Source organism: Suricata suricatta, chromosome 8 (assembly GCF_006229205.1).
Source record: "Suricata suricatta isolate VVHF042 chromosome 8, meerkat_22Aug2017_6uvM2_HiC, whole genome shotgun sequence".
Lineage (NCBI taxonomy): Eukaryota > Metazoa > Chordata > Mammalia > Carnivora > Herpestidae > Suricata > Suricata suricatta.
In genome coordinates this window covers 131204949-131227078 of record NC_043707.1, presented here as the reverse complement: position 1 = coordinate 131227078, position 22130 = coordinate 131204949, and the positions used below count along the sequence as shown (strand labels likewise).

Below are 22130 nucleotides of genomic sequence, written 5' to 3'. Positions count from 1 at the left end.
GAGGCAGAATGCTGGTCCCCGAGAGGGAAGGTCAGGTGTCACGGACCCCGTCCTGCATTAGCACCGTTGGGAGAGCATCAGAATACGGTTTGGGCGGGGAGAGACCAGCAGACCTGCCGCAAAGGGAAGGAGGAAACTTCCTGCTGCATGATTTTCATAGTCATGTGAATTAGTTTATTTCTTGGGGACCCGTCGTGCTGATCTCATTTCTTTTTAATGTGTATTTATTTTTGAGAGATAGAGAGCATAAGGGGGGAGGGGCAGAGAGAGGGAGACACAGAATCTGAACCAGGCTCTAGGCCCTGAGCTGTCAGCACAGAGCCCGACGTGGGGCTGGAACTCACAAACCAGGAGATGATAACCAGAGCTGAAGTCGGACACTTAACCATGGAGCCCCCCAGGTGCCCCCTGATCTTGTTTTCTTAGAAGACTTACAATGCCAGTGACGCCTTTCACGGAGCTCCCCCATCTGATGGCGGTGACCCAGCATCTGGAGACTTGGGGACAGTCAGTCCGATGGGGACGTGCACACGCACGCACACACACACACACACACACACACACACATGCACACAGGCGCCCGCTCCCAGGTCCTGCTTCCACGGGGAGTTTTCGTGAGTGGGTTAGGGACATGTGTGTGTCCGAGAAGCCGGGGCGGGCCGCCCTGCAGTGGCTCCGAGAGGCCTGAAGCCGTTCCTAAGGGATCTGCCCCGGGCATTCTTTCCCAGAGATGCAGCTTTCGTGTTTTCAGTCCTCAGCCTGGCAGGGTCCAGCCCCTGCCCCCCAGAATCCGTGGAGCAGGGATGCCCGAGGAGAGCTCGTGTGAAGGAGCCAGGCAGCAAACCCTTTTATGGTGGGGGCTATGGCACCTCTCACGGCCCGCCTTCTGTGCCTGTTAGCATTGCGTTGGGGTGCACGTCACAGAAGGCCAAAAATCACTGTGACCTTGTACTATAAAGAAAACGGGGGCACCTGGGTGACTCCGTCAGTTAAAGCGTCCGACTTCGGCTCATGTCGTGATCTCACAGTTCATGGGCTCAAGCCCCGTGTTGGGCTCTGTGCTGACAGCTCGGAGCCTGGAGCCTGCTTCCGATTCTGTGTCTCCAGCTTTCTGCCCCTCCCCCACTTGTACTCTGTCTCTATCAAAAATAAATAAAACATAATAAAATTTTTTAAAAAGATAAAGAAAACGGGTTTTCCCGGTAGACTTCTGTGTGCGTCTTAGTGGCTACAGCTGGCCACACGGACTCAGGCCCGCTGGAGCTGCGTGTTAGCGGGGCACAGACCAAATCGGGGTCCTCTCGGTAAGGAGGTGGGTGGATGGGTTCCAGCGTCCTCTGCCTGTGTGGGGTTTGCCCCCTCCGTCGCACTGTCAACTGCCCACGAGGTGGGGGCCGCGTCTTGTTCGCCCCTGTCCACCGACAGCAGCAGGGAGCCTGGCACACGGAACACGCTTCCTCACTAGTTTGCGGGAGCTCTCGGTTTCCTCTTGGAGAGGAGCTACTAATCTGACGGCGGAGGTCCAGCCCTCGCTCTCAGGAGCCCCCCAGTCAGACGGGGGAGGCGTAGCTTCCTGCCCCACCACTAAGCTCCCTCCCGCTAACACACAGACACACATGTGCACACACCCCACTCCTGGAGGACAGGACGGGGGCTCACGTGGCTGCTCCTGCACATGGTGGTGTAGGGGTGGCGTGGAGGGAGCCCTATGGAGGCTGCCATGTTGCCCCTCTCCAAGGCCGTGTGGTAAAAGTGAAGGAAGGCCCGCAGTGCTGTGGGGAACCGGGGGAGGAGGGGGGGAGGCGGGATCCCTCCCAGAGCCTCTAGTTGCCAAGAGCAAAGTCTGGAATTTGGTTTCTGTCCAGACAAGGCTAATGAAGGAGGCAAATCGGAGCCCAGAGGGGATTAATTTCCAACCAAAGGGCAGAGGCATGTTCCCCCAGGGGAGTCCATGAGACCTTCTCAAACCCTGGGGTGGAGGGTCCCACAATGGTGGCTTTGCCCATGTCAGCTGCCTCCCCCCGCAGCCCCCTAGGAGCCACTCCCCTGGACAGGCTGAACCCCCACCCCACCCTGAGTCAGCGCTGCCATTTCCTGGCCATGTGGCCTCAGTTTCCTCCCCTATAAATGGGATAACATTCCCTCCCTCCCACCTCCATCTCAGGAGTGGAGCCAGGATCTAGGATCTAGTGAGAAATGAGGGTGGAGATCTCCCAGATCTCAGGGGCAGCTGGGCCCCGGGCTCCTCGGGAGGATTCCTTCTGACCCACTTGTGTCTTCAGATGTCGGGGTTTCTTAAAGTGAAGCTCACGGGTAGCATGCTCACACCATGTTAGGGCACCTGTACCCTCACAGAAAACTAGCACGGCCCTGCCCCCCACACCCCTACCTCCTACCCCTCCCCCGGCCACCCCCAGCCAGACAGGAGAGAGAGCAGATAAGCTCTCTCCCCGCTTGCCCTGTACCGTCATTGACCCTTAAGGTCGCAGCCCCGGCCCTGCAGGCTTGAACTCCAGGCCTGATGGCCCAAGATGCTCCACCAAGCTGCTGTGAAGAAGATGGGTCCAACCGTTGAAAGCTGGAATTTAAAGGGCCACCCGAGACCCAGGGTCCCCACTGATGGGTCTCCCCACGGTCCCTGTGCGACCCAGGTTGGGGGGAGGGGGAGCAAAGGGCAGGAGGATGAAGGAAGTCCCCTCAGGGCCAGGACATCAGCTAGTGTCAAGCCCTGGGCCAGGAGCCCTGCACCCCCGGTCCTTGTGTCACGCCTGGTGGCCCAGGCTCCCATATTGGGAGCTGAGTTTGCAGAGTTGGGTGTCCAGGACGAGGTGGGGTGGCACAGCCATTGCCTGCCCCGTACCACAGGCCCCAGCGAGCCATGGGGCCAGGACCCTCCAGGTTTTGGAGGCTGCACTATAGGGGCAGGCACATAATCACCTGCATGGGCTTTGGGGTCAGACACGGCTGTGTGACTTTGGGCAAATGACTTAACTACTCTGTGCCTTCTCAGGCTAAAATCTGCTGGAGCCAAGGAGTTGTTTGGCCGTCCTCCGTATCGTCTCCACAGCTCTCTGCTCAGTGTTCTCTCCAGGGAGGACACAGTTCTGGGGAGCCTGGGGAAGGGCAGTGGAGCCCACTCTGCAGCCACAGCGCCCCCTGACCGCAGCATTGGTCACTCTGTTTGCCAAGGAGCCAGTAGTGTGAGGAGAGAGCGTGTGCAGGGAGCAAAAAGGCACACTGCCTGCCAGGAGGCTGCTTGGGGCTTGTGGGCGTGTGTGTGTGTTTGTGTGTGTGTGAGAGAGAGAGAGAGAGAGAGAGAGAGAGAGAGAGAGAGAGAGAGCTCTATTAAGATATAATTCACGTATCATGCAGTTCACCCGTTTACAGCGTACAATTCAGTGGGTTTTAGCGTATTCACAGATTGTTTATCTGTCACCACAGTCAGTGTCAGAACATTTTCATCATCTCAGAAACCCCACGCCCTCCAAACACCACCCCTACATCCGCACACACCCCCGCCATCCCCCCCCCCCCCCGCCCCCCCTCCCCTACTTCCTGTCTTCATAGATTTCCCTGCGGCAGACCGTCCATACAGCGGGCAGCTGGCTTCTCACACTTAGCAGAGGGGGGTCAGGGTCCGCCTGTGATGGAGCAGGAAACGGCGAAATGGGACTCCTTCCCATTGTCAAACAATGTTCTGTTGGATGAATATGCCACACTGTGGGTTTTGGTGTTTTAATTCATTCATCAGTTGCTGGACATTTGGGTTGTTTTTCCCCTTTTGGCTTCTGTGAACCATGCTGCCGTAAGCATTTGGGTTCACGTGTTTGTGTGGACACATGTGTTCCTTCTCTTGGGCATGTGCTGGGCGTGGACTGCCGGCTCCCTGGGCAACTCTGCTGCAGAACCGCCTTCCACGGGGCCGCACCGTTCCCACCCGTCCCCATCGGCACGGGGCACGGTGCCCTGGTTTCCCCACATCTGCGCCAACACTTGAGTCTGTCTGGTTTATTTTTTGGCCGTTCTCGTGGAAGTGAAGGGGTGTGTCCTTGTGGTTGTGACCAAGGTCCCTGTGGACTAAGGATGTCAAGAGGCTTTTCGTGTCCTTACTGACCATGTCTTGGAGAAATGTCTGGTCAGATCCTTTGCCTAGTTTTTACTTGGCTCGTCTTTTTATTATTGGCTTGTAAGAGCTCTTTATATATTCTGCACATGAGCCCCTCATCACGCATATGGTCTGCACGTACTCTCCCATCTCCCAGGTTATCTTTTTACTCTCTTTGTGGTGGCCTTGGAAGCACAGAAGTCTTACACTTTGCCGGACTTGGATGTGTCTGTATTTCTGGCTGGTAGGTGTACTTTCTGTGTGGTTTTGTGCTGCGTGTTTCTAATCCAGTGCTTCTCCCGTGGAGGAAATGGGGCAGATGATGGACTGTCACACCAGGCTGGGCCTTCCTGGGGGCTCAGAATGGACCACAGGGGCTCCTTCGGCAGGGAGTTGGGGTGCCGGCGCTCCTGGGGCCTCCAGCTCCCTCACCCTGGAGACCTCTTCCCTTCAGGGCCGGGAGGGATGCTCATCTGGGACATGCTGCCCTGGTTGGATCAGTAAAACCGAGAGGTGAGGACAGGGGAACTCGAGAGCCGGCCGGCCGGGGTTCGAATCCCGGGAATGCCACTGAGTGACCAGGGTGTGTGAGAGAGAAACGTCTTCCTTCTGAACCCGGTTTTCTCCTTTCTCAAAAAGAGGATAGAGGCAGTGCCCCTGCTCCGCGTCGGGGCTGAGGGACAGCTGGTCTCTGGCCCTCACGCACTGTTCCACCCACAGCCATGAAGGCCGACCGCAAGCGCCTGAAGGGCGAGAAGACGGACCTGGTGAGCCAGATGCAGCAGCTGTACGCCACGCTGGAGAGCCGTGAGGAGCAGCTGCGTGACTTCATCCGCAACTACGAGCAGCACCGCAAGGTGGGCCTGCCCCCCCCCCCCCCCCCCCCCCCCCCCCCCCCCCGCCTCCCCTCCCCCCTCCCCACCGCTTCCTTCCCTCCCCTTTCTCCCCTCCCCTCTTTCTCCCCTCCCCCTCCTTTCTCCCTCAACTCGCCTCCACACACCAACTCCCTCTCCTTCCCCTCCCCCTGCTCCCTCCCCTCCCCCAGACTTTACTATCTGAAGCCTCCTTGTCCTGTGGAACAAATCTGTACTTCCAGCGCAGCCGTGCAATAGCAGCATTGTGATGGCCTTTAATCATTGTTGGGCCCAACCCCTTTTACAGACCGGAAGACTGACGCTTTGAAGGGTTCAGGGAGTGACCCAAAGCCGCATACTTAGAGCTGGTTTGGAGAAGCTAAAACCACAAGTCCTGATTTTGTTCTGTCTCTTCCAAGATCTTGCAAGTGGTTAAAAAAAGAAGAAAAAGACTTGCATTTTATGCACAAAATAAGTGTCCCCGTGAGCAGGACTAATGGAACCCTCAGGTGTCCCAGCCTCCTTGGCCCTGCCACTCAGCCTGCCGCGGGCCTCGCCTGCAGCTGGGAGCAGGACCCCCCTTCTCTGAGCTACTGGTCAGCATGGCCACGGGCGGCAGAGAGATGGGGGGCTTGGAGCCCAGGAAGTTGTGCCTAACGCTCGCTCCCCATCACACGGTGCAGTTTGGAGGGGGTTGGGGGTTGGGGACTCTCCGTAATCCAGCTGAGCCAGTTCTCACGGCAAGGTGGGCGGCCAGACTGGGGCCAAGGGCTGACCCGGGGCGTCTTGGGCTGTCAGGCTGCTGTCACAACCGGCCGCCTTCATCCTGCCCTCCTCGCCTCCCAGGACAGGCCTGGGGCCCCCTGAAGCTGCATCCTCCCTGCGCCCCTCCTCCTTCTGCAGTGAGCCCCACAAGCCAGCAGAGGGACCCCGCTCCCTGCTTGGCATCTGAGGCCCGACCACCCTGACCCCCATGTAGTTCCAACCTCCCTGGCGGGTTTCGTTTCAGTTGCTTTCCTACCTCCGATACCAGCAAGGACCGAGGCCTCTGCCACGCTCTTGGGGTGGGGTGGGGGGCGCTGGGGAAGGCCTTTTACTTCTCTGGCCTTGGCTCGCTCATCTGTGACACAGGGATGATGGGCGTTCCCCGCCTCACGGGTAGTTGTGAGGTTTAAACAGAATTGCCTGCAACGCTGAGGCACCACACTTGATGTGTGCCCGGAACATTCTGTGTCGGTTGCCCCTGAGCCCGCCCTCCTGCTGCCAGGGAATGTGATCATGGGAGGGGGCGTCAGAGTCTTCACCAAGACGGAAGCACCCAGAGGCCTTCCCCCCGCCCCCCAGCCTGGAACCCTCAGTCTGCTCGTGACCAGTGCAGTCAGTGACTGCAAAGAGACGCAGAGACAAAAATGATCCTGAGGGTCCTAGGGGACCTTCCTCCTGATTCAAGAATGTTTTGTAAGCAGCCCTCATTCTCAGGGACCGTCCTTAACCAGTTACTCATTTCCACACGCTCATTTTTGGGGCCCTTCTGTGATCCAGGCCTGTGGCTGGGCGCTGGGAGCAGATGTCCAGGACATGGCTCAGGAAGGGGCTCCCCGTCCAGGAGGGTGCTGGGGGGCCACGCCCATCACCTGCTGCACTGACCCCACCCAAACCCGCCCCACAGAGAAAGGAGGACCACGCAGCAGTGGAATGCCTCCTTGCTTCCAGAATGTGAGAGCACAGCCTCACCTGTGACCGGTGACCGAGGTAGTGACGTCACTGCCTCACAGATGAAGTGCGTGAGGTTTGGGGAGGTTGGAGAACCTGGCCAGTGCCCTGCAGCTCAGGGTGGACTGAGCCGAGACTCCTGCCCGGGGACCCTGACCCCAAAGCACAGGTGCCAGTGACACGTCCCTGGAGGGATCGTCCCCCGCACCCCCTCCTCCCAGAAGTGGGGGACTACTTGCACCAAGCACAGGGGCGGACACGTGAAGGCCTCTGCAGCCTGTCCTGCAGCCAAGACGCACGTGTTTATTTCTTCCGCAGCATCTGTCATCCGCTGCCATTGGCCAGGCTGCCGCCCTAGGACCCAGGTATATGCCGGCGAACCGAAGCGGCCCATCCCTGCTCACACGGCTCGGGCCTTGGGGCTTTTCTCCGTGAGCTCTGCGGATGCGGCTTTTTGTCTGGCCCGTGCCTGCTGATGGCGGCCATGAACACGGGTTGAATGGCCAACATCAGGCAGCCTTACAGACAGCGGGTTGGAGGGAGCCAGGGGCTGTTCTCCAGTGTGTGGTCGGGGGTGGGGGGCGCTCAGAGAGGACATTCATGCAGGGTATGCGCCGTGTGCCCGGGCCGTGCTGAGCCCTCCACGTGGATTAGCTCATTCAGTCCCCAGAATAACACCCTGAAGCACCTGCGTGATTGTCTCCATGCACAGACGTGGGCGCCAGGCCGGATCCTCATTGTGGCTCCTCCTCGCAAAGCCAGGACCTGACCCGACCTCCCTCTGTCCCCAGCCCATAAGCCTTAGCTCCAGCTCTGTGACAGCCCCAGAGAAAGGGGCAGCCCTCGGCTCCGGGCCTCTGGAAGTCAGGCTCTCAGAGACAGGGCTGTTGAACAAGGCAGGAGGTGCCCCAGGCCACACAGGGACCTTGAACATGGCTCCTGGTCTGGTGAATGGGAAGACCTTGCTGGTTGGATGGGCCGGCCTTCTTCTTGGGAAGGGCACCTGCTGTTCTGACACTAGGCTCTTGCCCATGAACGTCAGGCCCCCTGACTTCCCCGCCTGCTGGCTTAGCCCCTGCACAGCCCTTCCCTCTGCATCCCAGGGCAAGCGACTCCTGGCGGCACGCTGGTGGAGGACGGTGCTGCACTCAGATGGCTGCGGGGCCCGGCCGGCTCCGTCATCCGCTGTGACCTGGGAGGGGGGGGCCACAGGACCCCGTGGTGGCCAGAGCAGCTGGGCTGCAGGTGTCTCCCTGGGTGTCTCTCTCTCCCTGTGACACACGTTACCAAACAACAGAACAAAGCCCTTCACACATTACAGACCTAGACTTCCTTCCGTCCGACCCCACGTATTTCCCACATGTGGAGTCATTTGATCTTTATAACTTGAAACAAGTGGTATCAACCCTCCTCCCGCCCCCTTTTTAAAGATGGAGAAACAGAGACTCGATTACCCGTCATACTCAGTTGCTCATTTATCATAGAAACAGTATTTACTGAGCATCTACTAATGGTTTGTCTCCGTCCAGTCTGCCGGCTAATCTGGCTCAGCCGGAGCGCCTGTGCTCCCCTTCCCCTGGTCCAGGGGTCAGGCCCCCTCTGGGTGTCCCCACGGCCCCACCGTAACGCCCTGGTGCTCTGTCCCCGCAGGAGAGCGAGGACGCCGTCAAAGCCCTGGCGAAGGAGAAGGACCTGCTGGAGCGGGAGAAGTGGGAGCTGCGGCGCCAAGCCAAGGAGGCCACGGACCACGCCACAGCGCTGCGCTCCCAGCTGGACCTTAAGGACAACCGGATGAAGGAGCTGGAGGCCGAGCTGGCCATGGTGAGACCCCGCCCCACCTTCACGCAGCCGGGGCGCCCGGGACGCAGTGCAGGGGACAGGGGTGTGCAGGCAGGCTTGACGGAGGCCCCCAGGGCAGAGGAGCAGGTGCGGCGGGGCGCGGGGTCTGCTGTCCACTCACACTGACCGAGGACCCCAGGCCGCAGCCTTTCATCCACGGCAGGGGGCAGGCCAGGGTGCTGGCAGCCATGTGCCCCTCCACGCTCCAGGGCCACTGTCAGCAAACAAACCAAGCCCGTTTTTATTTAAAAAAACAAAATTTTTAAATGTTAATTTTTTTTTGAGAGCGGCAGAGTGTGAGAGCGAACTCCTTTTTTATTTAAAATACACGTTTGGGGGGCACCTGGGTGGCTTAGTCGGTTAAGCAGCTGACTTCAGCTCAGGTCATGATCTCATAGTCCATGAGTTCGAGCCCCAAGGCAGGCTCTGAGCTGTCGGCAGAGCCTAGAACCTACTTCGGATTCTGTGTCTCCCACTCTCTGCCCCTCCCCTGCTCACATTCTCTCAAAAATAAAATAAAAATATTTAAAAAATTTTTTGAATAACATAAAATACACATATTTGTTTAGGAAAACATTTGATTTGGGAGGAAATGCACCAAAAAATTAAGAGTGGTTATTTTCTGGGTAGAAGAATGGTAAGAGATTTGAGTTCCTTTGTTTTCCCTTGTATTTACATCTCTAGTGAAAATGTGTTACTTGGGTGGTCAAGGAAAAAATGTTATTTTTTTCTATTCTAAAACAAACCTTCCAAGGACTTCCAAACACTGTGTTTTCCATGAGGTGCCCGGCCTGCACGTGGGGACAGAGCGCCCACGTGGTGGGTCGGGCCTGGTGGGGGGGGGGGGGTCCGGAGCCCTGGAGTCCTGGTCTGCCTGCCCCTGTGTGACGTTGGGCCACTCACTGAATGTCTCTGGGCTTCAGTGCCGTTTATCCAGTACCAGAATGGGGGCATCTGGTACCGCACCCTGCCCTCCCAGGAAGTGTCTGGGGGACACCCAGGGGCCCCAGGACTGAAGTGGCCTCTGGAACCACCAGGTGTCAATGCGACCGTGGCTGGAAGGAAGTATGCAAGGTGCTTGTGAGGGCTGGGGAGACCCACGTAGCTCTTAGAAGCCATGTTCTCCCACCGAGCTCCGGTACTGGCTACCCGTGTGCTGATGGCCACGTGTTCTGGGTTTGAATCCAGCGGTGAGGCCTTGGGCAAGACCCTTTACCTCTTGGGGCCTGTTTCAAGTCTAAGTAGGGATAATTGCAAACACCCCATCGGGCCTTTATGAAGATTCCAATGAAATAAGGCAGGGAAAGCATTCAGCAGGTGCCTGTACATAGTGATAATGTGATGACTCAAAGGGTCTCCCTTCCTTCAGGATCATGGGCTGCACCATGGGACCCTTGGGCCCCTCCTGGGTCTCCTGTCCAATGCCGACCCCTAGTGGTGAGTGGTGAGAACTGCCCAGGCCGGAACAAGGTGCACCTGCCAGGTCCCTCTGGGGGCAGTGCTTTTCCCATCAGGTCCCCGGTGCCAAACCTTTCCAGCGGCTGACCTGGGAAGTGGGTGCAGGGGAAAGCAAGGCCCCTGTCCTCCCAGGCCTTCCCAGTGCCCCGTGGATGGACAGACGTGTCTTCCTCCCCTCAGAGCACTGGCCTCAAGCCTTCTGGAGATTTCTGGGACCTTATGGAACCAAGAACCAGACCACCCCTCTTGCCACTTTCCCCATGCCCAGACTCACCCTGCTTCCGTTCTGGCCAGCAAAGCTCAGGCTCCGGCCGCTGCCTCTGACAGCATCAGACCCCCTGCTAGGTGTGAACTGTTATGGCAAGTGTTTGCAGCTCAGAGTATGACATCGGCTGTCCCTTGTGTGCCTGGGGCTCGGCAGCAGAGCCGGGGCTTTGCAGAGAAGCAGGCAGCCCCAGTGCTGTTGGGGTACCTGGCGCTGTTGGGGTACGCGCCAGACGGGAGGCCTCCTCCATTGAGTGCCTTCCACAGAAATTCAGTTTGGAGGATTACAGGGCTGCCCCCTGCAGGCAGAGCCCTCCCCTTTCCCCTCCCCACCCTGCCCGCAGGCCGGGGCCAGAGGGAGGGCGCCATCCCTGTGCATGTACACTGTCCTCCGGTGTACGTGCTTACTGCTTACGTGCCTTACGCCCTGGGGTGCCGGCAACAGGGAGCAGGTCTGGTTGGTGGGGCCGGGTGGTGGCAGGGCGGGGGGCCTGCAGGGCCAGGCTTAGGAATGGCTCGCTGCAAAGGACGCCGTAGCTCAGTCCATGAAGCATCAGACTCAATTTCAGCCTAGGTCCTGATCCCACAGTTCATGGGACTAAACCCCACATCGGGCTCTGCATGGAGAGCGCGGAACCTGCATGGGATTCTCTCTCCTTCTTTCTCTGCCCCTCCCCCTCCTCAGAATAAATAAACATTAAAAAAAAAAAAAAAGCCCAAGCAGCTGCCAAGGGTGGAGAGCCAGGGTTCTATATGTGTGGTCTGCTCAGTGCCCCCTGCTGGACAGCATGACCCTGAACCCTTTGTCCTTTGAATTTCGCCTCCATTTTTTTTTTTTTTTTAAGAAGTCTGATTCAGCGCAGGGTAGCAGAATGGCCCATCTTGGGTCATTTGGTTGCCTCTTAGCTGGGGGTCCTAGCTGTGGCCACTGGTGACGAGTAAATTTCTTAAGTGACCCTGAGGTGCCACTGGCGAGATAGGAGCTGAGCTGGCAAATACCCGCCTCCCACGACCGGAGTGGGCACCTCCCCTCCCGGTCCCCACGCACCTCTGTTGCTCTGAAGGGCCTGCTTCACTCCTCTAGGGTTTGGTGGTGGCAGCACCCAGGCTCCCCCTCGGCCGCCTGCCCTGCAGAAGGGCATCTTCCTGATAACGACTCCTGCCCGGTCTGACATCACCCCTCCTGGCGCGGTTTCACCTCTGTGGCCTCATTGGCTTTGAGGCGCCACCCTGCGGGGCCAATGCATGTATTTTTTAACGTGTTGTTTTATCGAGATAGCATCCACATACCACAAAACGCATCCTTGCAAGATGCACAGTTCGGTGGATTTTAGAATGTGCACAGAGCTGTGCGACCATCACCAGGCGATTCGGTTCCAGAACGCTTGCACCCCCTCCCCCAAAAGGGAAGCCCGTGCCCATCAGCAGTCACCCCAGTGAGGCGCACGTTCCTGCTGTGCCCACTTTAGGGGTGCAGAAACAAGCTCAGAGGGCGGGAGGCTCACCCAGAGCCGCCCAGCGGGTTGGGGGGCAGAGCGGGGAGTCAGGGAGGCCCCGTGCTTCAGGCAAGAGGGTAAGGGGACGGGCCTGCCAGCCTCCGAGATCACAGGCCACCCCAAGGGCAGGCTAGTCCTGCTCCCCGCGCCCCGGAGCTTGGTTTGTTTTCTCCTAGTTTTCTATGAGCTGGCTCTCAAAACAGGACGCTTTTTTATGTTTACCACACACGCTGTAAACAGGGCTTCTCACCCTCCGCACCGTTGACATTTGGGGCCGATATATGTCTTTGTCGTGAGGCCTTCCCATGCGCCGGTGGGTGGCCAGCAGCCGCCCTGGCTCCCGCCTGCTAGCTGCCTCTGGCACGTCCCCCTTGTGACAACCACAAGTCTCCAGACATTTCCCAGGGCTCCCTGGGGAGGTGCGGGTGGATTTGGCCCCAGCTGAGAGCCAGCCTTCTGCAAAGTTCGATGTTTCTCAAGCATCGAGTGTCGGATGGTCTAATCTTAGGATCTCTCTTAGCCACTGGGTTCTAACAGTCCCCGTTGGGTCCTGCCATGTTCGGGCTGTGTGACCTCTGACGAGGGACGTACCCTCTCTGGATCTCAGTTTGCTTGTGTATGAAGTCAGGACTGTAAGGCCTTCCTCCTGCGGGGTGGTGAGGTGACCGTACGCTAGGGCAGGTGCACACAGATGCCCAGTGAGTGTCTGCCGTTGACCGGTGGTATGCACCGAGACCCATCCTGTCCTCAGACCTGCCAGGACAGGGGGCATGGATTCCCGGGTCCATCCCACTGGTCAGTTACTGTGTGACCTCAGAAGTCACTCTCAACCTGCCTGGGCCTCAGTGTCCACATCTGTGAAAATGGCAGCTGCCATAGACCCAGGCGAGAGTCAGGCGTGGTGAGGGTGGGTGAGAGGCAGGGGGCTGACGGGGATGGCCCAAGTCTCCATTCCTTTCCCAACGGGCATGCTCTGGATTGGCGCTGCTTCTGCCCTCACTCTCAGGAACCCCCTGGCCCTGGCACCACCCCCTGGCCCTGGACCATTGCCCTCCAGGCACAGCGGGCCAGACCTGCTCACAGACCTGCTGGTGTTTTCTCGGGGGATCCCCCCAGCTGTTGGCCACCAAAGACGTTCCCGGGACAAGCAGGAATCCCTTGAAAACTAATGAAGGGTTCCGTTGAGCCATGCTCCCAGCATCCCTCAGGGGCCCAGGCTCACTCAACACGGAGTACCTGCAGGCTGACAGCAGACTCCCAGGCAGCCAGGTGCCTTCATCAGCCCTGATCCAGAGGGAGGCCCGGGGTGGGGTCCTGCCCGTCTTAGGGCATAAAGGATCCCACCAACCACCCTCACTGCCTCCTCAGTAACATGCAGGTGTGCAGCCTGTGTCCTGGACCTTCACTGGACTTCGTTCACGTCTGACTCCTCCTTGCGAGGTGGAAGGTGTTTCACATTGAACAGTCACTAACCTTTATGGCCCACAGTGGGGAGGGACCTCGCTCAGGACCCCTTCGCCCCTTTCCAGGAAGTGGCACAGCCAGGCTCAGATCCGGGCAGTTCAATTTCCGAGCCCAAACTCCGAAGCCACCTCGTCCCACAACTCCAGGGGGTGCTACCTACATGGCAGTGCTCTCCCTCCGTTCCCCATCTTACTGGGGAGGACCCTGAAGCTGCGGGGGGCGGAGGAACTTGCTAAAGGTCACACAGCAAGTTAAAGAGTAGAAACGGAATTTGGACCCAGTGCTCACTTCTGTCACAAGAGGGTGTTAGAGCCAATATCCAGTAGCTAGAAACTCTGGGTGCACAGTATTCCGGAGAGGGCAGAGGCTCAGAGAGAAAAGGGACTCAGAGCTCAAGGGGAGCTCTCAGCATTAACTTGCATTTAGCGGAAGCGGTCGGCCAGAGAAAAGCTGCATAGACGCCGCGGGAGCTGATCCTGTGTGCACGAGTGCCTGTATGTTAGATTAGACTCTACGGGCCGCTTTTTGTAGCTCTTGTCTCTGTTGTAGCTCTGTTGCGAGCAGACCATTTGTAAGGGGTCCCCGTGCGTCGGAACTCAGGTACCGCTGCGGCATCTGGCAGGCGACCTGTCCCAGGCCCAGACGGAGACGCCAGGTGGGGACAGAAAGGCCCTCCTGCCTTGGGTTTTCCCGTGCTTCCCGCCGAATGTTCTCGAGAAGGCAGAGCTGAGGCTTAATTGGCACGATGGCCCCCTGACCTGGGGCTCGTTTCTCAACCCTGGTCCGCCTTCCAGGCAGCCGAGATGGATCGGGCCGGAGGAAGCAAGGGAGTGCGGCAGCTTAGCGCATGGAGTGGTGCCCGGGGTGGTGGGCCAGGAGGCCAAGTGCACGCGACCTCGAGGGAAAGCAGATGTGCTCCCTGGTGAAGTGCCCCGGCGGCCAGGAAATGACTTTTATGTTTATATTTAATGATTTTTAATGTTTATTTTTGAGAGAGACAGAGAGAGAGTTTGTGAACAGGAGAGGGGCAGAGAGACACAGAATCCAAAGCTGGCTCCAGGCTCCGAGCTGTCAGCACCGAGTCCGACATGGGTTCAAACTCACACTGTGTGAAATCATGACCTGAGCCGAAGTTGGACGCTTAATCAGCAGAGCCGCCCAGGTGCCCATAGCTGATCAGTCAGGCTTTAGGCCAACGACGATCCATTTCTCTGCTTGGAATCTCTTTCCCAAGAGCTCCTGCTCTACCAGGAAGAGTCTGGGGCCTTGGGTAAGGCATAGAACATTCTGGAGCTAGAACAGATAAGGTTTTTAAATTTTGCCCATGTTCATATTAGGGGCAAAGCTAGCGCTTGTGACTCTGTCTGTAGCAACCTCCCAGGGTGTCAGTCACTGGAGAGCTCGGTTCAAGACCCTTGGGTCCCTCCCAGTGTCCCTGCTCTGCCCCAGCATGATCCGGATGGGGGAACCAGTTGAGAAAGAGAAACAGACCGTGATGGAAAGAATATGCACTAATACAGGGCTCGTATGTGCCCATTTTGTCCCTCAAGTGACTTGAGATCACTTCAGGAGAGCCCTGCATACTATGGCAGGGAGATCACCCAAGGCTGAGAGATCTTGGACTGTCCCTCCTGTCCTGAGTCAGCCCCGGGACTTGTTCCTGGGAGCCAGGGTGAGGGTTGGCCCTGTCCCCAGCCTGCACTACAGGGCACCTTGTAAAGGGGGAGCTCACAGGCTGAATTTGGGAGGAGTTAGCATAATCAAGCAAAGCACTGATTTTCCTCCAGTCTCATTCAAATCCCACCTGATCCTTGGAGAACTCGAAAGAATGGGTGATTAAGTGTGTCCTTGGACCCCCTCTTTCACGGATCCCCTGTCTCCCTTTGTGCAAGCAGGAACTAAGGGGTAACCCCAAAGGGAGCCCTCAGGTGAGGCCTGACACTCAGGTGCTTGACTCTGATGGGCCACGCGATCGATGCCCAGGTCCCAAGGTTGGATCCATGGTTTTCTCACCTCGGTGGGTCTTGGCCAAGCAACAGGCCAGGAGGTGCCCCCTCGATCCCAGTTTCTTTTTCCTGTCTCCCGGCCCTCTCTCCAGGCCAAGCAGTCCTTAGCAACGCTGACCAAGGACGTCCCCAAGCGGCACTCGCTCGCCATGCCTGGCGAGACGGTGCTCAACGGCAACCAGGAGTGGGTGGTGCAGGCGGACCTCCCGCTAACTGCAGCCATCCGGCAGAGCCAGCAGACTCTCTACCACTCTCATCCCCCCCACCCTGCAGACCGGCAAGGTGAGTCCTGCCCCCAGCCTCGCCCAGCCCTGGCTGTGGGGGCTACTTAGGAGGCTACCGGCCTTTGGGGGGGCGGGGGGGGTGCCGCTTGTTTCACACTGCAGCTGCTCGCGTGTGTAACAGACAAGTCTGAGCGGTGGACTTCAGGCACAGCTGATGCTATCTGGGTGCCTCCGCCTCTCCGTCTCTCCATCTCTCAGCTCCACCTCCCTCCTCCACGTGGCCTCACCTTTAGGCCGTCTCCACAAGGCAGTGGAAGAGTCTCCAGCAGTTTCGGGCTTTTAAAATCAAGTAAGCTCTTCCTCTGGGTTTATAGCAAATCCCAAAGGAGGACTCTGATTGGCCAGCCTGGATCACATGCCCACCCCGGACCAATGACGGTGTCTAGGGAGCAGGAACCCGGATTCTCCAGCCTGGGTCTCCTGGGATCCTTGAATAGCGGCTGCGCAGTCACTGGGTGTGTGGGCGGGCCACAAGTGACGTCACACGTGTTCGCTCCGGGCGGCGTCTGCACGTGCTGGCAGTGATACAAGCCCCAAACTCCTCTGGCCGTGTACGGCCCGCCTGGCTCTGTTCTCTGTCCCTGTGTGAGCGGCTGCCTCTGGGTGACACATGCAAGTCGGGGATTGGCAGCCAGGCTTAGGAGCCCGCAGGTGCTGCCATCATACCCTCCCTACCCCCCCCCGACTGCAAAGCCCACCATCGATCCATCTCCCCCCAGGAACCCCCCCACATTTAGCCATATAGCTGCTGGCAGTAAGGACTATCTTTGTCATAATACAGCCCAGCGCACTCCCTGCTCCCATGCTGCCTACATACAGTAGGCGCTTGGTCCTTCTCAAAGCGTTTCCCCCAGCCACTGCCAAGGGCCTACAGACGGGAGAACCTCCTGCCGGGCGCCTTGGGCCACCTCCTGGGCTGTGCCTTCTGAGCGCAGCCTTCTGTTCCACCACTGCTGATCAAGCCCCTACTATGTGCCAGGCACCATGAGCTCTGGGGGCAACATGGACAAGACCCCCGGCATGCCTGCCCTCACGGAGCTGACGTCGTAGGCGTGAAGACAGACACCCAAGTGTGGCGAAGCTAATAGAACAGTTATGGACTATAATTAGCACAGGCAGTGAAATTGACAGAAGGCGGGCGCTTTAGTGGGAAAAGAACGTGAGGAGAGCGGACGGCTGCGAAGGCCTCTCTCGGGGCAGGCGCAGAGACTTGAATGAGAATTCCCCCCGATGAGCAGGACCAGCCAAGACAGAGAGGCAGGAGGGAGATGGCCGGGGTCAGGGGCTGTCAGAAAGCCAGTGTGACGTGAGCCAAGGCTGGGAGGGAGGGTGGCCAGAGCCATATTCCTTTGGGCCTCGGGGGTTTTACCCCCAGGGTGCCCGGTGCCTGGCCCTGCTGCAGGGTGAGGAGGGGAGTCAGTGAGGACTCCGTTCAGTGGAGGCTGGGAGGCTACGTGGGCTTCCAGGTGAGACACAGCAGTGGTCTTGGCGTGGGTGATGGCCGTGGGTTTGGAGAGAAGTGGATGGATTTGGGGGTCGTGTTGGGGTTGGAGAGAAGTGGACAGATTTGGGGGTAGTGTTGGGGTTGAAGTGGATGGATTTGGGAGTTGTATTTGAGGTCAGGTTGGGGCTGGAGAGCAGTGGATGGATTTTGGGGTAGTTTTGGGTTGAAGTGGATGGATTTGGGGGTTGTATATGGGGTTAGAGAGGGGTGGACAGATTTGGGGTTGGAGAGAAATGGATGGATTTAGGGTTGTGTCAGAGTTGGACAGAAATGGACGGATTTGGGGTTGTTTAGAGGCGCTGATGACTGGGTGTCTGATGTGAGGGAAAGAGGAAACCCAGTGGTGGCCTCTAGGCCTCTCACTTGGGAAGCTGGTCTTGACAGTGGTTCGGATTGAGACAGGTCTAGGGAACATCCAGGTGGTGAGATTATTGTGAGGCCAGTCATCAGGGGCCCTGGAAACTTCTTCTTCCCTGCGGTTAGGAGAGGGCCACATCGGATCCAGGGGCCATGCCGGGGCTCCCCAGCAGCTGCCTTCGGGTGGTGTGTGGGTCTGTGGAATGGAGGGCCAAGAGCTAGACAGTCTCTCCTCTGTGCCTCAGCATTCCCCTCTGTGTAATGGGAGCCTAGGGGCAGCACTGCAGGGCAGCACCGGTGAGGACATTCTCTCCACCCCCCACTTACCAGCTGTCCCTGCTTTCCAGCGGTCAGGGTGAGCCCCTGCCACTCCCGGCAGCCCTCTGTCATCTCCGACGCGTCTGCCGCCGAAGGCGACCGATCGTCCACGCCAAGCGACATCAACTCCCCTCGGCACCGGACACACTCCCTCTGCAACGTAAGGCCAGCAGCAGCAGGGCCTGGGCCGGGGGCCCTTGCCTGGACACCGCAGGGGAGGGAGGCGGGGGGCAAAGACGAACCCGCTGTTTCCTCTCGTCCACCCAGGGAGCACTCTGGCGAAGGCATTTCCTGTTCTGTTCTTTCCTTTTGCAAGAAGAGATGGATGTGGGGAGAGAAAGGAAGGAGGCCTCTTTGCTCCTTGTGTCCGGGAGGGCCAGAAAAGCCCACAGGAAGGCGGGCCTGGGTCGGCTCGGGGTCTGTGCAGCCTGGATTACCGCAGGGGGGCTGCGTCTAGGACTGTGGGCTTCCGCAGGGCCTGAGAGCGCCCTCCACTCCGTGGAGAGTCAGCTCTCAGTGCTCCGTCCCTGAAGGAGCCAGGTTTTGTTCGGTTTTTAATTTCCAGGAGTCTGGGCAACTACTGCTTCTGGAGCACTGTCCCACGAATTTGTTGTTCTTGGTTTTTCCCTCTTGCTTATTTAATCAAACACTTTTTGATGGCACCCTGGGCACCAGCTACCAACCAGTGCAGGTCCCTGGCCACGTGGCTTTTGATGACTGGTGGACCGGACAGTCTGGATCCCAAGGAGGGTACAGAGGTGGGTCAAGCTCCCCAGGACAGGAGGACGCCACCTTGGGGGTCAAACAGGAAACCCTGGACCCGCGGTGTGGAGGCCACTTTACAGTTTTGCTCTGTCACACGGTTGATCATATGGAGGGCGGCGCCCTTGCCCTGAAGACACACAGTAGAGTTAGGCGTCCAAGTGCATGAGAAAGCGTCCTCAAAAATCCACGTAGTGTTTTATTAACTAGCGAGACTGATGGAAGAAAGGAGGGGACTATGGTAGGAAAGAAGGACAAAATAACTTACGTGCCGATGATAGGACCCCGAGAGAATAACCCGTAAAACTATCAGAACCAACAGCAACCAAGTCCGTTAATGGTACTGGTTGAAAATCGATGTATAAAAACCAGTAATTTTTCTATGGATGAAAAATCCTCATGGAAAGTTTTTTCCGGTCTGCAAGAACACTGAGAAGTAGCTAAAGACAACTAACAAAAATAGCTAAGACTGCACTTAAAATAGTTGCCTTCCCCAGGTGACAGGGACAGTGGGGAGCCAGGGCAGGCTGTGGAGACGGTCACTACCAGCCTGCCTCCCGCTCAATGCTGGGGTTCTTTCTTAACTGGGGCTTTAAGGAAGCAACCTCTTCTTCCCTAGGTCCTGTGACAGAGGCTGCCTTGAATGACAGCGAGGGCCTCTGACATCTGTCCTCTGGTTCTGTGGAACCGCTCTTCCGCTATACCCACAGCCAAGGCTCGTTCTGAGAGCACGGGCCAGAGACCTAGCGCAGCCATGCACGCCCCAGATGAGAAGACCTTCCCAGGGGCCCCATTTCACCGGCCTGTGGTGGGCCCATGGGGGCTCCGACAGCCAGAGTGCTGCAGGAAAGGCCATTCTCAGCAAGGCTGCTCTGGAAGCCTCTTGAATTGTATTTGGCCTCAGCACCTCCCGGCAGCTACAACTGCAGGTCCTGTGTCTTTCTTTCCAAGATCACAGGGCCCTGCTGCCAGGAAATGGGTGCTCTGATGAGCTAGTTGTTGGCATAGTCATCTCCGTGGGCACCGGCTTCATTCTCTTCTCCGTAACTTTAGCGAAGATGGCCCTACTCGGAGTAGACCGATCATAGCTGCCCGCCAGATAGGTTTTGTTTGCACTCCTTGGGATGGGACTAAAGACTAAACCACCCTTTGTTCCGTTCCCACCTCCTCCCCTCAGCCACCTTCACCCCCCATTTCAACAGATGTGCGCACAGGTAAGCCAAGAAGAGCCTAGAAAAAAGCACCAGGTAACCCTCTGTTCTCAGGCCATTGCCCTGGCACCAGCAAGAACAGCCCAGACTAAGGATTTCCCCACCCTCTTATTCCGTGGCTGCTAATTTAGAGCAGAGATGGGGACCAAGGGCAGGGAAGCTGGTGAAGATGGACAGACTTTGGCCCAAATGACATACTGTTTTTTTCATGGATATTTTGCCTGCAATTCTGGAATCAACCATCAGAGGCCTCTCTACTAATGACTTGTGAACCCAAAGATCTTTGCCCCCGCTCCCAGTCAGGGCAGCCAGATTCTGGGCTGTAGCAAAGGCTTTTCATACAGCTGCCTTTGCATGCCCACAGAAAGGAGCGTTGGACCAGGAAGAAACAGTCCCAAATCTGGTCTAGTTCCGCCTGCCATTAGCTCGATCCTGTTGAGATTGTCCAGAGCCTTTCTGTATCTGTAAATCAGGCTCATGAGCCCTGCCTGCCCCTCCGCAAAGTAAGAGATGCACTGAATTGTTTGTGGGGGGAAATTGAAAGCCACGGGGTCTCCCGGGTCTTCCTGTCCTGAAATTCTCTTTTTGTGTCATCTTTAACACTTACTTCTTTATGAAAAGCACCAAATATGGCCAACCTCTAGTCCCAACTTGATGGACCAACTGGGACAGGAACTTAGAAGCCTTCAGTGGACTGACTTGTTGATCAGTGGGTGTTGGGAGGTCGAGAGACCCGAGTCGGCAGAGCACCCCAGGGCCCCTGGGCCAGGCAGCATCCTGAACCCCAGGTGCCACTGTTGAGCCATCTAGAGTGTCTGCTTTGGGGGCGGGCAGGGGTGGGCTCCTACGAGATGACTTCCTTCCACGGAAGACCCCACAGGCCACCTCTGCTCCCATGTGTTGTGTCTCTGTTGTTTCATCTTCTCCCTCTCCTTTGGCTATAGGGCGACAGTCCCGGCCCAGTTCAGAAGAACCTGCACAACCCTATTGTACAGGTAGGTGTGCCTCCCCTGGCCATTTGGGCCCTCCCTCTACCCGACCTTGACCACACCCCACTCCCATTTCCCTGGGCCCTTGGCTTCCCCCCCCTTCCATCCTTGGACACCCAAGGCAGAGAGGAGTTAAGCCACCACCACAGTCAGTCAAGGCTTGGTGTCTGCGCCAGGCTCAGTACCTGGTCTGCCCTTCCCTGTGCGTGGGCCCACTAAGTGCATCACACCTCCTCCATCCCACGGCCCTGGTGAGTGGGCCCCTTGCTGCAGGAAACTTTATTCATTTTTAACATTTCAGTAACCTCTCATCAGAGTGAGGAAGGGGCTGCAGGGAGAAAACACGAACTGAGAGTCAAGAGGGGTCTCTGAGATCAGCCCTCTAGTCTTGGGGTTCCCTGATGCTGGTCTGTGCACTGCACATCTGCATCAGGGTCCACTGGGAAAGACTTTTCAAATGCAGATTCCTGGGGCCCTTAACCCTGAAGGTTCTGATCCACCAGGTACGGGATGGGGCCTGGAATTTGGGTAATTCTGGTGTGTTTGGGCACCATTAGGCTAATCTCAGCCTTTCTAACCAATAACACTCCCCTCCCCCATGCCTTTGTGTAAGACACTCCTACAGACCCCACCCTCTGGCCCATTAACCCAGACAGGAGTCTGTCCCCAGCATCACAGTGGTCTCTCCATCACAGATGAGAAAGCTGGGCCCGGAGAGGCAAGGGGTGCTCCAAGAGTCCATGGGAAGGGATACAACTCGGACTGGAACCCAAGCTCCACTCCTGGCTCTAGTCCTGCTTCTTGCCCGAGGCCTTAAGGGCCGGGGCCTTTGCTCTTGGCCGGTACAAAGCTCAGGTCTCCCCCTCCCTCGTTTTCTGGGCTCCCCTGGGTCTCCTTTCCTACGTGGACTCCGTTTTACAGGAAACTTGTACCCTTGCTGCGGTGTCCCCGCAGACAAGACCTGTGGCCAAGCGGGAGCCAAGTGCGCAGGCCCCCCCAAGGTTGGGGGCAAACTCACTTTGAGTGACAGCAACCGTACAACGTTAGCAAGCAGCTAGCAGTCACTGCAGGGTTAGTGTAACCGGACACTGTGATATCCTTACAGGGGCCTTGGGTGGGTCCCGCCGTTGTCCCGGAGAGCCCGAGTGGGCTCTGAGAGATCGAGGAGGGGCAGCCCCCACCCTTGCCCGTCCCCTGTCCCCCACACCCAGCTCAGATGACTTTGTTCTTCTCCCTCTGCCCTCGCCGCCCTCCCGACTCCTCAGTCACTAGAGGATCTTGAAGACCAAAAACGGAAAAAGAAGAAAGAGAAGATGGGATTCGGCTCCATCTCGCGCGTCTTCGCCAGAGGGAAGCAGCGGAAGTCCCTCGACCCCGGCCTCTTTGATGGTACCGCCCCTGATTATTACATAGAGGAGGACGCGGACTGGTGATACCCGCCTCCCTGCGCCTGCCGCGCGCAGGCGTGTCTGTGCGTGTGGACGTGCGTGCGGGGGAGGGGGGCGC

General features: G+C 57.8%; 1 protein-coding gene across 2 annotated transcripts in view; it reads left to right on the top strand.

Moving 5' to 3' along the window:
• Positions 1 to 22124, top strand: part of LOC115298829 (kazrin) — a 107476-nt gene extending 85352 nt beyond the window's left edge. The window contains exons 2-7 of one of the 2 annotated variants that reach the window (XM_029947971.1): positions 4826 to 4962; positions 8323 to 8493; positions 15292 to 15481; positions 17692 to 17822; positions 20580 to 20630; positions 21890 to 22124. In XM_029947971.1, coding sequence (XP_029803831.1) covers positions 4826 to 4962; positions 8323 to 8493; positions 15292 to 15481; positions 17692 to 17822; positions 20580 to 20630; positions 21890 to 22057 — 848 coding nt within the window. In that variant the 3' untranslated portion in view covers positions 22058 to 22124. The remainder of the gene's footprint in view (positions 1 to 4825; positions 4963 to 8322; positions 8494 to 15291; positions 15482 to 17691; positions 17823 to 20579; positions 20631 to 21889) is intronic. The other variant, XM_029947972.1, reaches the window with a different exon arrangement.
• Positions 22125 to 22130: the final 6 nt, after the last annotated feature.